This window comes from Colias eurytheme, chromosome 23, assembly GCF_061535395.1.
Source record: "Colias eurytheme isolate Ceu_HAF_F1 chromosome 23, ilColEury1 Martin Lab GWU primary, whole genome shotgun sequence".
Lineage (NCBI taxonomy): Eukaryota > Metazoa > Arthropoda > Insecta > Lepidoptera > Pieridae > Colias > Colias eurytheme.
The window spans coordinates 6,953,382-6,968,622 of NC_143002.1; the positions used below are offsets into that span (position 1 = coordinate 6,953,382).

At 35.3% G+C, this 15,241-nt stretch overlaps 2 protein-coding genes across 2 annotated transcripts in view; both read left to right on the forward strand.

Moving 5' to 3' along the window:
• LOC149898376 (facilitated trehalose transporter Tret1-like) overlaps positions 1 to 4,376 on the forward strand; it is a 47,796-nt gene extending 43,420 nt beyond the window's left edge. Inside the window, exons 6-11 of the mRNA XM_090115496.1 lie at positions 380 to 501; positions 766 to 942; positions 1,737 to 1,829; positions 2,807 to 3,033; positions 3,556 to 3,708; positions 4,332 to 4,376. Coding sequence (XP_089971622.1) covers positions 380 to 501; positions 766 to 942; positions 1,737 to 1,829; positions 2,807 to 3,033; positions 3,556 to 3,708; positions 4,332 to 4,356 — 797 coding nt within the window. The 3' untranslated portion in view covers positions 4,357 to 4,376. The remainder of the gene's footprint in view (positions 1 to 379; positions 502 to 765; positions 943 to 1,736; positions 1,830 to 2,806; positions 3,034 to 3,555; positions 3,709 to 4,331) is intronic.
• A 6,621-nt stretch (positions 4,377 to 10,997) lies between these two features.
• Positions 10,998 to 13,242, forward strand: LOC149898377 (uncharacterized). The gene is made up of 3 exons (XM_090115285.1): positions 10,998 to 12,067; positions 12,151 to 12,281; positions 12,380 to 13,242. The coding sequence occupies exons 1-3, from the start codon at positions 11,916 to 11,918 to the stop codon at positions 13,240 to 13,242; spliced, it is 1,146 nt and encodes a 381-aa protein (XP_089971411.1). The 5' UTR covers positions 10,998 to 11,915.
• Positions 13,243 to 15,241: the final 1,999 nt, after the last annotated feature.

Consider the following 15,241-nt stretch of genomic DNA (forward strand, 5'->3'; position numbering starts at 1 on the left):
CTTTAGGATGTTATATTATAAAAAAAATTGTTGTTATTGTTAATTGCTTAAAAAATATATCTAAAGGTAATAGGTATTTAAATATTAACTACGATTCTTCTGCTTTAAACGATTTTTTTTCTTTTCTGTTACTTGTGGTAGCCAAAACGCAAATAGAAACTTACGCTATTAGCTCAGCTATTATTTCAAGTTCGAGAAATTATTTTTTTCTCTATTTGAAGCTTTCTGTAAGAAAATTTCCTCAATTGAAGGTAAAAGTAGTAATTAGAAGTAAGAAGTTCCTAGTTACTCTATTAGAAGTTAAAAGTAAATAGTAAAAATAAAAGTGAAAAGTTAGTAGTATCTGCTGTAGAAGTTACAAGTCTATATTTTTCCCTAGACGATAGAGATTCAGCAGCAGACTGCTTAGCCACAATTCGTGGTAAATCCCGCGCCGGTGTTGAAGCAGAACTCAGCAAATTGGAGTCTGAGGTTAAAGCCTCTTTGGAAAAAACTGCTACGGTAAGAATTTAGATTTTGTATGATGTAGGAATATGCTAGAAATGACTTTGGAGTTTCACTCCTGACACGTGTGCTCGACACACACTTTTTTTTTTATTGTAAATTCAATTATTGGTAGGTAACTATGTTAAAATACTTCAGTAAGACATTACTTATATTATGTACTATAATAAAAACTTTGCTTTTTTTCCTTTAAAACTAGATAAATAAAAACTTTACTTTTTTTTTCCTAGCTTCTAAGCAAAATAAAATTGTTTTTCCTAGGTAATGGATGTCTTCCGAGGCAGTAACTTCAAAGCCTTCTACATATCTTGCGCGTTAGTATTCTTCCAACAGTTCTGTGGTATTAATGCTGTATTGTTCTACATGACCACCATTTTCGAAGCTTCTGGAACATCTCTAGAACCAGCTATAGCTACTATTATTGTTGGTGCTGTACAGGTACGTTTGCCATTTAGTATTTACTAGCGGTCCGCCCCCGTGGTACATATTTCGCAATAAAAAGTAGCCTATGTTCTTTCTCAGGGTCTAAAGATTATCTGTGCCAAATTTCATCAAAATCGGTCCAGTAGTTTATGCGTGAAAACCATACATACATACATACATACAAACCTTTCCTCTTTATAGTTGTTTATAGATAGATGTTCATGTACGTATGAACGTACATGAACATCTACATGAGTACGACGTACATGTATGTATGTTCATGTACGACGGCCAGACTTTTATTTTATAAAGTTAAAAGTTTCTCTGTGTATATTAGATATATGTACCTACATAATTATAATATGTGTTACTTTAAAAAGTTATTTCTAATGAATGTTCGCTAAAAGTTTCTACTGCTATAAATTGTATAGATTAGAATTTTCATTTCATATCTGCTTGGAGAAGTTAAAATTGTTTTGAAAGCAAAAATAATTCAATGGTCTGCAAACTGAACTTTCAAGACATTGCATTGAATATAAATTTAGATTTGCTAATGAAAAATTTTACTTTTTACTTTTTCATCCTATAGAAATACTTCATATAGTGAAGTCCCGTGTCCCATGTCCCCTAGTGGGGTAAGGGGCAGATGCATTATACATCTGTTTCACTGATCGATTTTCTTTAGACACAAGTAGGTGATCAGTCTTCTGTGTCCTGTCAGACCGAGACATTTTTTTTTCAATGCACAAACACTTCATATGATAAGGATAAAATAGAAACATGAAATATCCTTATAATTTGGTTTCCAGGTGGTAGCTTCCTTCATTACACCATTGGTGGTAGACCGACTTGGAAGGAGGATCCTATTGCTCATTTCTTGTACAGGAACTGCTATTGGTCTGGTGAGTTAATTGTGATTCTTGGTTTTAATCATCTTCATATCGTCTTTCGTAATATAACTTTGAACCAAAACATCAATAACCTCAAAAACATCAATTTAATGCTATAAGTGAATATCAAAAATATTTGGGCCGAACTCTTTAGCTATTATACTTGTGCACTTTTATAAAAGAAACGAAAAGAACTTAAAATAATAAAAATAAACAAGTCTAGGAAAAGTTCGACAACGTGTAATATCGGTCAGTAACCTTCTGATAAGAAGTCTCTATTCCTGTAGGATATACTAGATTTTCGCCCGCGGCTTCGCTCGCGTTTTCAAAGGAAAACCCGCATAGTTCCCGTTCCCGTGGGATTTCCGGGATAAAACCTATCCTATGTGTTAATCCAAGTTACCCTCTATATGTGTGCTAAATTTCATTGTAATTGGTTCAGTAGTTTTTACGTGAAAGAGTAACAAACATCCATACATCCATACATCCACACATCCATACATCCATACATCCATACAAACTTTCACATTTATAATATTAATAGGATTTATGAAAGTCTTTATGAAAGTGTTTATGATCTGTCATAATAGTAGTTACAAAATAACTGTACAAAACTTTGTCACCATATTTTTTGAAGTGAAACTTCTTTATCAGGGTTGGAAAAAAATTTAGTGTAACATTTTTTCGTTACACGTGACATTTTTCCGTTACGCGCCATCTTTTACTTATCCCTACCACGCGTGATTCGACGTATTTCTGTAAAGTTGCATATAGTAAATTATTTTTTGAAAAATAAGGTCATAAGGAAGTTTCACTTCTTACGTGTGTACACTAGTACACGCACACATTTTTTTCTAATCACAATGCTCATGTATTTGTATCTAAGAAGACTACTATAGTCTCGCCTCGTGATCGAATTTTTTCTATTCTTTATAAATTTATATAGTCTATACAAATGAAATGAAATAATCACAACAATATTTCAACAGGGTCTCCTCGGCATGTTCTTCCTACTCGCCGAACAACAGAGTCCCGTAGTTGATTCCATCAGTTTCCTGCCAATTCTGTCCCTAGTTTTATTCATAGTAACATATTGTTGGGGTCTTGGGCCATTACCCTGGGCGGTTATGAGCGAACTGTTCCCTATTGAAGTTAAGGCTGCTGCTTCACCTATAGCTACTGCTTTCTGCTGGATCATGGCCTTCCTTGTAACTAGGTAAGTGGATATTTTTCAGGTACATGCCGGATTTTGCGTATAAGAAAATTACTTGGTGAGTATAAGAAAAAAAGCATTAAAAAAGTTCACAGCTGTAGGTCAGGTTATAAAAAATCTACCTTGAAAAAGTAGAATTTTTACTTGTGGCAATGATGTTGAAGTCGTGAACAGCTATGAATTACTTCTTGATCGTAGCAAAAAAATCATTCTAAGTAAAATAAATAAATAAATATATCTTGAGCAGCAGTACCTATAGAGACAGTAGATATGTTAAAATTTATAGAAAAAGTGATTAACAAAATGTAATAAGGGGGCGTCCATAAATTACGTGAGGTGTTTTTTTATTTGATTGCGTGATATTTACCGAAAGCCCTCTTCTCCCCTAAGGTTAGATGAGATTTGACTCGAGTACCTCCCCCCCTTAACCTCTCACGTAATTAATGGACTCCCCCTAAGTTTACGCATTCAGACAATAAATACTTAACGATATACAACCCGTAATGCTATCTAATTCCCCTACAGGTATTTCCCCACAATATCCGACAGTCTGGGAATGTATGTGGGCTTCTGGATCTTCGGCGTGTGTTGTGTACTCGCTTTCTTCTTTACACTATTTGTGGTTCCCGAGACTAAGGGCAAGAGCTTCCAGGAGATACAGGAGATGCTGGCTGGCGGGTGAGTTATTTACGGTTATGGTTATGGTAACCGTTATGGTTATGGTAACTAGTACTTTTACTATAATTGTAACTGGTACTCTTACTTTTACTTTTTGCTAGTACAATTACTCTTACTTATGTGATTGCGAAAGGGTGATTGTGTGTTTGTCTTTCTTGTCACAATGATGTGATTTTAGTATTATTTTGATGTATCTGGAGATAGTAAGGAGTTTCAGATTTAAGATTAGTATTATCTTGATTAGGATAAAATTCAATTTTGCATGTAATATATTTCAGTATCAAGTTCAGAATGAAAATGAAGAAATCCCTTAGTAACGATGATTATTATCTTTTTTTTTTTATTTATATCGATACAAATGATAAAACGACCAATTGACGTAAATAAGTCTCGTATCTGATAGATGTGTCATTTTTCCAATACAAGTTCCAAAAAACTCTGCTGTAGTCCTGATAATACAGAATACTCGTTTCACCTATTTATAGTCTAAACACAGTCAGTTTTATGTATATTATGTCATAACACATAATAACATATTATTCACATATATTAACTAGTTACTCCAATAACAACAGGCTATTTAAAACAAAAACAATAATAACATTTTTTCTCTTCCTTTTCAGAAAACCAAAACCAGAGAAGGCGTAAATAAATCAAATTGTATCCTATCTAGTTGTTTTTGTAAATTTATGTTTATTTGAGATTTGGAGATAGAGAGAAGGATGTGTGGGACCAAGTGTTATTTTTTATCCAATGCGTGCGCAATAGATGCGGCTAAGCCGAATTATAGATAGAGCCGGCTATAAGTGACTAAAAATGGTTATAGTTGACTATAAGTAAGTCTTAAAATGGCTACAGCTGACTATAGTTAATACTTACATACTTATAATGGCTATAGCTGACTATTATTCTTAATTGCATACTTGATAATGACTATAAATGTTACTTATAATAGCCATACATGGCTATAAGTGATCTATCATTTTTTTAATCGGCTATTAGTCTTTTTTTAAAGAGCTTTAGCTGATATAAAATTACTTATAGCTGGATTTATCATGCTACAAATAGTTAAATGATAGTAAATCTTCCTATAAGCTACAAGCTTTAAAATTATTATTTTGATATCTTATCTACTTTTAGCAAATATTTAACCATCACAAACATATCAGCTTATAAAGCTGTGTGTATATTTTAAACGTATTTTATAAGACAATATATTATGTATATTATTGGAATCACTTTTGACGAATTTTTATACTCAGTGACGTTTTGAAACGAATTTAGAAATATTTATGAAATATGTTTTTAGACGACTTTATAATATTACTTATACCAAAGTACAAATTTAAGGTATATAAGTGACTGTTTAGAAATATAAATGAAGACTCAAGGGCATTAAACTTTTTTGGTATTTTCTTTTATAAACCTTTTTTGGATCCCCAAAAGAAATAATATTCTTCGTATATTTCTAAACCAGTTTCGAATGAATGAATTTATTACCATGTTATACTTTTGTACATAAATTTATTTTAGACTGTAAATTGTGATAATCTTTGTTTAAATAAAAATTTGAAACGTTTATATGGCATTTTTATTGCCTATCCTATCCCATATATTTTACCTATAACTATTTATATATATTTTATTTATCATCGATAAAATTAAAAAAACTGTTTGCTACAACTCTAACTCTAACTTTTTGAGTTATTTACCTACTTAAGGCGAATTTACATCAAACGGGCGAATGCTCATTCTAACCCCACTATGTAAATCGGTGACGTAGTATTGCCTTACCAAAAGGTAGTCAAAAACTTAGGTGTTCTGTTTGATCAAACGTTGTCCTGGTCTAATCATATCCAGGAATTGAGCCGTAGGATTTATGCCGCTTCCGCAACGCTCCGAAGGCTTCGTAACTTTTTGCCAATTCCCACTAAAATTATGCTAGCACAATCCCTTCTACTTCCTATTCTTGATTACGCTGATGCATGTTTTCCTGATTTATCAGTATAGCTAACTGATAAACTTGAGCAACTCCAAAATTTTTGTATTAGGTTTATTTTCGGCCTTCGAAAATACGATCACGTTTCTATCTACAGAAAAAAGCTCAAGTGGCTCCCCATCCGTTTTCGCCGGAATCTCCATTTGTTGCAATTACTGTTCCGTATCCTTTTTGATAAAAATAAAATAAATAAATAAAATTATTTTAGTGTAAACAGGCGTAGAGCAGTCTTTGGTTGTTCTTAGTACGTTTGAAAAGATTCTATGCAATGTTCTTATATTGAACAACACTGAATACGAGATTTCGTTTACACTAAAAGGTTACCTCGTAAGGAACTGTGTTTGAAATATTATGTAATAGTGAAATTTTGTTTTCTAAAATAATATCACGAAAAAATGCTCTTGCTCTTGCTTCAGCTCTATGTTCGTTAGATGTAAATGCACCGTTAGATGTAGTTTAGACTTGTGCAATGTCATAATCAGATGATTTCTTACAATTAAATCTCAAAAAAAAACAACTAATATAAAAAATAAACGTTTATTAACACCTTATTTACATACATTTAATTATACAAACAGTCTGAATCTTATCAAAACGTATTATTAGATAAAGTCGAGATTTCTATATTAAATAATTAAGGGCCGATTTTTCAATGCTTGGATAAAACTTATCCGTCCAATAAAGTATTACACGATAATATTAAAATATCACGTAAACTGTCAAATACGAGCAATTAGAATATGTTTTTAAAATGGTAGTTTTATACATTATTCGACGAATAAGTTTTATCCAAGCATTGAAAAATCGGCCCTAAATATATATATTCTTTTACAAATTATTTGTAAAAGAATATTTCCTTTGACATGGTGATTAGTTAGTGAAGAAAAAGATACCTATTTTACGAGTCGTAGGTTCGACTCTTGTCAGGAAAAGGGAAAAAATCTTGATTTTGGTCTATGGGGTTCGATAGACACTTAAATTATAAAACAAGTCAATGATAAAATATACATACATGTTTCGATAAACTTTGGCTGAAAGCAGACCCTAAGGAAAAAGCTTGATAAGTTTGTTAAGAAGAAAGCTATTAAATTTTAAGACACAAATAAAATAAAATTAAAATACCTTAGTAAGGCACATTTAGTTGCAACTTGCAACCCTATAAATTTAACATATGAAGTAGAAAATTTCACTGTAGTGCATCTTTTTTAAAAATAAATGAAAAACCGCATTTGTAGCACAGTAGCAAGTAATACCAATTTTGTATCATTTTACTTGAATAATAAAATTTCGTTCATTCGTTCCCATTCTCCTCAACACTTGACATTGATTGGAAAAGAATAAGAAGATAAAAAACCTTGTTATAAATATTATAGGACATTATTACACAAATCGACCTAGTCCCACAAGCTAACTGTGTCCCTAGCTCAATTAGGGCTTGTTATTAACATTGAGGTATTATTATAGAGAGGACACCACGAACAAAATCTGTGTGACAAGCGCGGCGTCGAGGGGGGGGAGTGAGTCATACACTTTATAGATATTCTGCCTCTTATTACTTATCAATTAAAACCCATCAATGTAACAAATAAATATTGGTTTGAGACGATTGACTCTAACTCGTGTTACAAATAGTGTAGTAGCATGTCCTCTCTAGTACGTAGTACATAGTAAGTCAATGGTTATTAACCACTCAATGGTCGGGCGCTCAAAACATCCTTACAAAAACAGAGTACAACTAACTTGGCGGCCTTATCACTACGTAGTGATCTCTTCCAGGCAACCACGGTAAAAGGTAACGAGCAAAAAGGTACGCGGGACGAGAACAGAAAAAAAAATAATAATAGCAAGAAAAACCAAGAAAAAGAAGAGTTTTTTATCATACAAGCATGTGTCTACATAAATTAATTATACATATCTAAATATATATAATATCATATACTTACATACATGTACAAAGATTATAAATATAAATCTACATAGACGCATACATAAATAAAATAAATAGGTATACATACAAATTATATATACAGGGTGTCCCACTATTGGTATACTAAGCGCGAAGGAACTTGTAGTTTTGCATACACTGATCACGTAAAAAATACTTTTAAAAAAAATTACGTCCAAAATTTTTTGCTAAATTTTTCCTGAAAATCCGTGTTTTCTTCTCTAGCTTCGCGCAGCCGGCATATACCGCTTCTCTAATATGAGCATTTTATCTATGAAAACATAATCTTAAACGATAGCTCACGTGGTGGTGGCAAAGTTGGGCGGCTCGCTTGTTATGGGTGTACACATAGAGTTTTAAGAATTCATCTATATGAAAAAAAAATGCGTCTGGAATTTTTTTATTATTTTTTACGTACTCAGCGTATGCAAAACTATAACCTCCTTTGAGCTTAGTATACCAACAGCGGGACACCCTGTATACATAAATATTATATATTACTAGCGGTCCGCCCCGGCTTCGCCCGTGGTACATATGAAAAATAGATGTTGGCCGATTCTCAGACTTACCCGATATGCACAGAAATTTTCATGAGAATCGGTCCACCCGTTTCGGAGGAGTATGCAGACTAACATTGTGACACGAGAATTTTATATATATAGATATTCTGAAGGAAACACACCGATATTAAATAAAATACCTATATATATAAATGCCATGCATATCTATACATAAATACCACATATTATACTACTACATCCGGTGAAATAGCAAAAAAAATCGTGGCGACATCATCAGCACAGCGACAGAGTTCTACAGAGATCTCTACAGCACAAAAGAGCCAGAAGACACTAGCCACGAGAACCTATGTTACAACAGTGATGGCAACGTACAAAAAAGCCTCCAAATTGATGAAAATGACGTCATTGAGGCATTGAATAAACTGAAACTAGACAAAAGCCCGGGCTCGGATAACCTAGCAAACGAGACTCTAAAGATAGCCGCTCCAATACTAACTACACCTTTTACAATTTTGTTTAACTCTATCCTCGAATATGGCGAGACGCCCACGCAATGGTCTGAATCTAACATAATTCTCTTATACAAGAAGAACTGAACTAAACATTGGACATATCTAATCAGTTGTCGTGTGTTCAAATTGGCGTTGAAATGTAAGTTATTTATTATTATTAGCTTATTCAAGTTTTCATATTTTTATACCTGTTCTTTCTCTCTCTTTTACATGCCAAGTGAAGACTTGGGTTTTCAAAAGATTCTTGTTTCCAAAGAGGCAGTCAAACAAATTTTCCTTAGTGGAGAAAGAAAAGACAAGCCCAGACACTCATTTGTCTTGTCGTATTAGGTAAAAAGAGTGTCTTGGCTTGTCTTACTTGTGCCATGTTTCTGTGTGCTATTTTAGCCTGGCTGAAAGTAAAATATTTTTTTTTGTTTTAGTATGGCTCACAGCAAACCAAGTTCGTCAAAATCGACAGAGTCCTACCGTGTTTTTCATGCTGACTGGGAAAATAAATATTGTTTTATTGAAAGCAAGGCGCATAAACCCATATGTTTACTTTGCTTCACTACAGTAGCTGTTGCAAAAATATATAATGTAGAAAGACATTATAAGCAAAATCATAAAAATTTTGAAAAAGATTATCCCGTCGGTAGTCTAATCAGAGAAGATTATTTAAAGAAGAAGAAACGGGAACTATTCAATCAACAGAATGTTTTCGTTAAAAGGCATGACCAATTTGAATCCATGGTCAAAACATCCTACGAGATTTCTTTGCTATTAGCAAAAAAGAAGAAACATTTTTCTGATGGAGAAATTGTTAAAGAAGCTTTGACAATTTTTGCACAAAATTGTGATGATAAAGGTGTCAAAGCTCAAGCCGATAGTGTTTCACTGTCACGGCACACTGTCACAAGACGGGTGGAGGAGATGGCAGTTGATATTAGCGGTCAGATCCAAGAGATCGTATCAAAATGCAAATATTTTTCATTGGCGTTAGATGAAACTTGTGATTTAACGAGTAGATATCAGAGTTGGCTATTTTTGTACGGTGTGTTGATGAAGATTGGAATGTATTGCATCCCATTATTCCCAAGTAAAAGACATATTTTTAAAAATTAAGGAATGCATTGAAAAAAAGGGCTTACCATGGGATAAAATGATATCTATTTGCACTGATGGTGCACCTGCAATGACTGGGAAAAAAAATGGTTGCGTAGCTTTGTTACAAAATTTCTTGGGTCGAACACTATTTTCATATCATTGTGTTATCCATCAGGAAGCTTTGTGTGCAAAAGACATGAAGTTGGATGATGTTATGGATCCAGTAGTACGTTGCATAAATTACATACGTGCAAAAGCTCTTAATAGACGTGAATTCAGAGCTTTATTTGAAGAAGAAATCGGTGAATATGGAGAGTTACAACTGTACTGCGCTGTAAGATGGCTGTCAAGAGGAAAAATGTTGAAACATTTCTTCAACTTGAGGAAGCAGGTCATAGAATTTTTAGAGGAAAAAGGGGCATTACCTTTGGAAACCGAATTACTGAAGAATACATCCTGGTTGAGTGATCTTGCATTTCTTGTCGACGTTACGGATTACCTTAATATTTTGAATCTTAAATTACAAAGCAAAGATTGCACACTTCCGACTATGTTTACTATGATAAGTGAATTCAAAGCTAAATTAAATCTATTTTTAATGAATTTAGCCACAGAAGATATTGACCTTTTTCCAACACTCAAAGATTTGAAAGAAAACCTCAATATCGTCACTATGAATTGCTCTAAGTACGAATTTAAAATTAGATGCTTATTTCAGTCGTTTGAGAGCAGATTTCAGGATTTTGAGAGTAAAAAACCAAATATCCAAATTTTTATGAATCCTTTCACAATCAGTTTGAGTGAAATAATTAGTTATCCTGCCAATATTCAACTGGAACTCACTGAATTGCAAAATCATTTTGCGCTAAAAAACCTTTTTGCTGAAAAAATATCTTCGAAACCTCAAAATTCTTCAGATGACTTTTCAGATTTTTGGAAATTGGTACCAAAAGAAGACTTTCCTGCAATAACTGACCTGGCTTTGCAGTTCTTAAGTAGCTTCGCATCAACATATGCTTGTGAAAAGGTTTTTTCAAGTCTTACTTATGTAAAAAATAAATACCGCACATCACTAACAGAGCAACATATTTCCGACTTGCTTTTACTATAAACGTCTGATTTGACGCCATATATAAAAAAGTTATTATTATAGAGCAAAAACAATGTCAGAAATCACATTGACCAATTCTGTGTTTGGTCAATGTGATTTCTGACATTGGGCATAAGTTGCTCTTTGTTTTATTTTTCAATAAACAACATTATGTTTTATAATACTGGAGTTTAATTTTATAAGCCTCGCTATAAGTATCTAAAATAGGAACCATCAGTGGCCCGCCAAAGATTTCTGAATCTTCTGTTTGGCCCAACTGTTAAAAAGGTTAAGCAGCCTTGGTTTAGAACAAGCTCTGGCGTTAAAATGGAAGTGGGCAAGACACATAGCACGCCTGCAAGATCACAGGTGGACAAGAAAAGTGTCAGAATGGAGGGGGCCAGTGGGCAAAAGAAAGAAAGGGAGACCTTACAACAGATGGGAGGACGAAATAAAACTTAATAATAAAATATTAAAAATGAAATTAAGGAGTATGATTTTATTATAACTATTTATGGGAGTTCACTGCACCAGCGCTCCTTAGGGCGAGCCGCCTCTGGTGATATGGATCCAGTTGCGAATGCTGTAAAGTATTTTTATGACACAATTTTATAGTTTTTTTTAGAATATTCAGTTTTTTTCTACAACCATAATGAGTTTTTTTTTATTTAAAGGTATTTCTTTGGTATTGTAACCAAAGACCGAGTAGTTGGGGTGCCAGAAGGCACTGCAATACATTTGCCACTGCATAAAAAACGACCACGGTCTTGGCACCCAGAAGTAGCTACTGTATCTAATACGGCTCCGCGGTCTCCACCTCCAAGCTTTCCAGCTCCAGTGACACCAACCCCTTCACCCTCACCAGCAGCGTAAGTAGCAATTTTTAGAATGATAGTTTAGTTAATAATCATTTTGTTCACAGTAAAACTTGTTTTCAGGTTCATAGATAACGAGATGTTGCCGCGGGTTTCTCTAACAAGTTCTCCTGCAGCAGTTCCTTCACCAGCAGCGTACGTAGAAGTGTTTACAATGAATAATTTAGATAATAAACATCATGTTTACAGTTAACCTTATTTTCAGGTTCATAGATTATGAGATGTCGCCGCGGGTTTCTTTGACAAGTTCGCCTATAGTAGCTTTTGATGACAGTGAAAGAATGGAGGAGTCACAGTCAAGAAGTTCCTCGGTGACTTCCAAAGCTGCTGAGTAAGTCGCGAAAGTGATTTTTAGTCTATTTACAGTCACAATGGCTGTTTATCCCAATTTTATATCTGGATTATCATTTTCAGGTCACGCCAGCATGATCATAATGTAACTTTAAAAAAAAGGAAACTGACAACGGATAAACCAATATCCCAATCAGCCAATGTTCTTCCCTTGCGGGAATGGGAAATAGCAGACCTTCTAAATAATGATTACGGTAAGTGCTTTCACAAATTCAGGTGGTTTAGCCTGCAATATTCTAACCAAACTAGGAACAATATTTATATACCTACTCCTATATCTTTGATCATACAGGTAGTGAAGACGATAATGATGACATGGATGATGGTGAGGATGGACCAACGTTCCCCATGTCCTCAGTTCTGCCGCGTAGCCAAAGAGCTTGGTTATACGACTTGATTGAAGAGGAGCAAGTATCTGAAACACAGTCGGTATCGCAGCTTGCGTCCCCACCGGAAGCACAAGAAAGTTTACCATCATTATCGCAGCTTGCATACCCACCGGAGGTATTAGCGCAAGAAACCTCACCATCGTCATTACAGTTTGCAACCTCACCGGAAATTGAAATTTCAGCTCCTACTCATACACTTCCAGCTCTCACTGAAAAACCATATTCTATGTGGGAATTTGACTGGAAGCCTTTTTCCGAACATACTGTTCCACCTCCGTGCGAGCGAATGGAAATATTTGACCAGCCAACTGGCCCAGTACGCTCTTTCCAGACTCCTTATGAAGTGTTTACTGCCATTTGGAGTCCACAAATTTTGCAGCATATAGTTGACCAAACAAACGCCTATGCCCAGTTGATAGTAGCTCGTCAAATGGAAGAAGGTACACTGGAACAAACATCTCGTCTAGCACAGTGGAAAGAATTGACCATTGATGAGTTACTAGTTTACTTTGCATTGTTGATGGCAATGGGACTTTTATTTAAGTCAAACATAAGAGAGTACTGGCAGGCCTCCGTCACTCGCTCAAGGTCGCGCTATAAGCGCCTACCGCACAGTAGGTCGGTACCGACCCAAGCGGCAGTTGGTTGGCACACGCGAGACTGCGCACCCGCGTCACGTTTCCCGCGCTCGCTACCAAGATGCCCGGTTATTGCGATGTGGACGGGTGTCGGGAGTTCGGAGTACGGAGTCGGAGCCACGCAGTAACAAAGAAACTCACAAACCTACCAAGCTACTTTTTATCCACGAGACACATATAGCGGGTCCACGCGGGTGAAACCGAAGGAAACAACTACTATCAATAAGATTTCATTTTTTTTATTGTATAATGTAAACAATAAAAAATTAAGTGTTTCAGCAACTCTGTGTTTAATTTACGCGCTCGGTACAACCTGTGGTACGACAACCCTGAAGTTTTCGTTTGATGACGCAATCACGCGGCGTGCGCGGGAAACTCACTTCTCGGTGCGTGTTCGTAGAGTACATTTCTTACTGCAGCCGAGTTGCGGCGCATTTTGTAGGTAAATATAGCGTAGGTATTTTAGCTTTTGTATGGGAGTGATGTATCTGTTACGAAGTAACTATTCTCTAATCTGTGGTACTGGGCCAGTCAAGGAGATGTTACTGACACACCTAACTTTGGCAAATATATGTCGGTCAACAGATTCGAAAATATTACACGGGTGCTTCATTTTAATGACGATTGTGATCCCCAACGGCGAACTTTGCCCAAACCACAGGCAAAACTTTTTAAAATTGAACCCATATTGAGTCATCTCAACCACAAATTTCAAGAACTCTATCATTTGTCGCGCGACATAGCATTAGATGAGTCTTTAACTGAGTGGAAGGGGTGGCTCGATATAAACCAATTTATCAAAAACAAATCGGCCAGCATTGGGATTAAAAGTTACGAAGTTTGCGATAGCCGTACCGGATATTTGTGGCGATTTAAAATTTACGCAGGTCGAGAAGAGACAGAAGAGCAAGAGATGTCCCCGGTGTCAGGTAATACGTCCAGGATAGTACTGGAATTGGTGCGCGACCTTGAACACCGTGGACATGTCCTGTTCATGGACAATTATTATAATAGTCCTGCTCTAGCTCGGTGTCTCAAAACGCTGGGGTTTGATGTCGTGGGTACTTTAAGACCAAATCGGCAATTTGTACCTGCTGAATTTAAAATGACAAAGACCCAAATGGCACCTGGGCAAGTTTATGGTGCAACTTCTGGTGATGTTGATATCGTAGTCTGGCGAGATCAGAACAAAGTGTGCATGATATCAACATACCACGGGATGTCGCAATTTCAACGAGATGGTAATAAAAAACCATCAGTAATCCATGATTAAGTACAATGTTTCTATGGGCGGAGTGGATCGTAAAGATCAGATGCTATCCATGTACCCCATAGAGAGAAAACGTACCCGGGTATGGTACAAAAAATTGTTCAGGAGGCTTTTTAATGTAAGTATTCTGAATTCGTACATTATTTTAAAAGCAAGTACGAATCAACAGCAACACAGGCAATTTAGGAAAGAGTTGATCCGGCAATTGCTTGATGTGCACTCATCCACGGCGCTGACACCTGTTCCAAGAATGAGGCCCCAGCCTTGTAATTTTAAATATTCGTATTCGATTCGAGTATGGGTTAATTCCTGGACAGGCTGGACGCAGAATCCGCCGATCATGTGTTAAGTGCCATACCCGCACGTTTACACATTGCCCGGCGTGCAATGTCGCTTTGTGCCTGAACAGATGTTTTGTTGAATATCACACATAACCTCGCCACTCAGCTGACTGAATGGCGAGCATTGGGAGAGACCTATGTCCAGCAGTGGACTGCGATAGGTTGACGATGATGATGATGACACATAACCAGGGGCGTACAAATAGAAAATTATATATAGCTTTTAAGTGAAATCTAGTTTTAGGTGCAATGGCACAGTGTAGTTAGTGTCTTGATTTTTTATTTTTTTTATTGCTGTCTATTGTTAACAATAAGATGTACAGAGGATTGCCTTGGCCATATGCCACTTTTTAGAGTATATTTTTTTAGAATTCGGGTTATAGTTTTTGAACTTGTTTTTTTATATCCTATATTTTGGGAAAACAATATATATATATATATATATATATATATATGTTTGAAATGTGTTAATTAAGTACGTTCATTTGATACCCTACACAACGTTATTTAATTTTT

Coding starts and splice junctions, on each gene's coding strand:
- LOC149898377 (XM_090115285.1), top strand. CDS start 11,916: ATGTTTACAGTTAACCTTATTTTCAGGTTCATAGATTATGAGATGTCG. Junction 12,068..12,150: donor GTGACTTCCAAAGCTGCTGA/GTAAGTCGCGAA, acceptor TATCATTTTCAG/GTCACGCCAGCATGATCATA. Junction 12,282..12,379: donor CCTTCTAAATAATGATTACG/GTAAGTGCTTTC, acceptor TTGATCATACAG/GTAGTGAAGACGATAATGAT.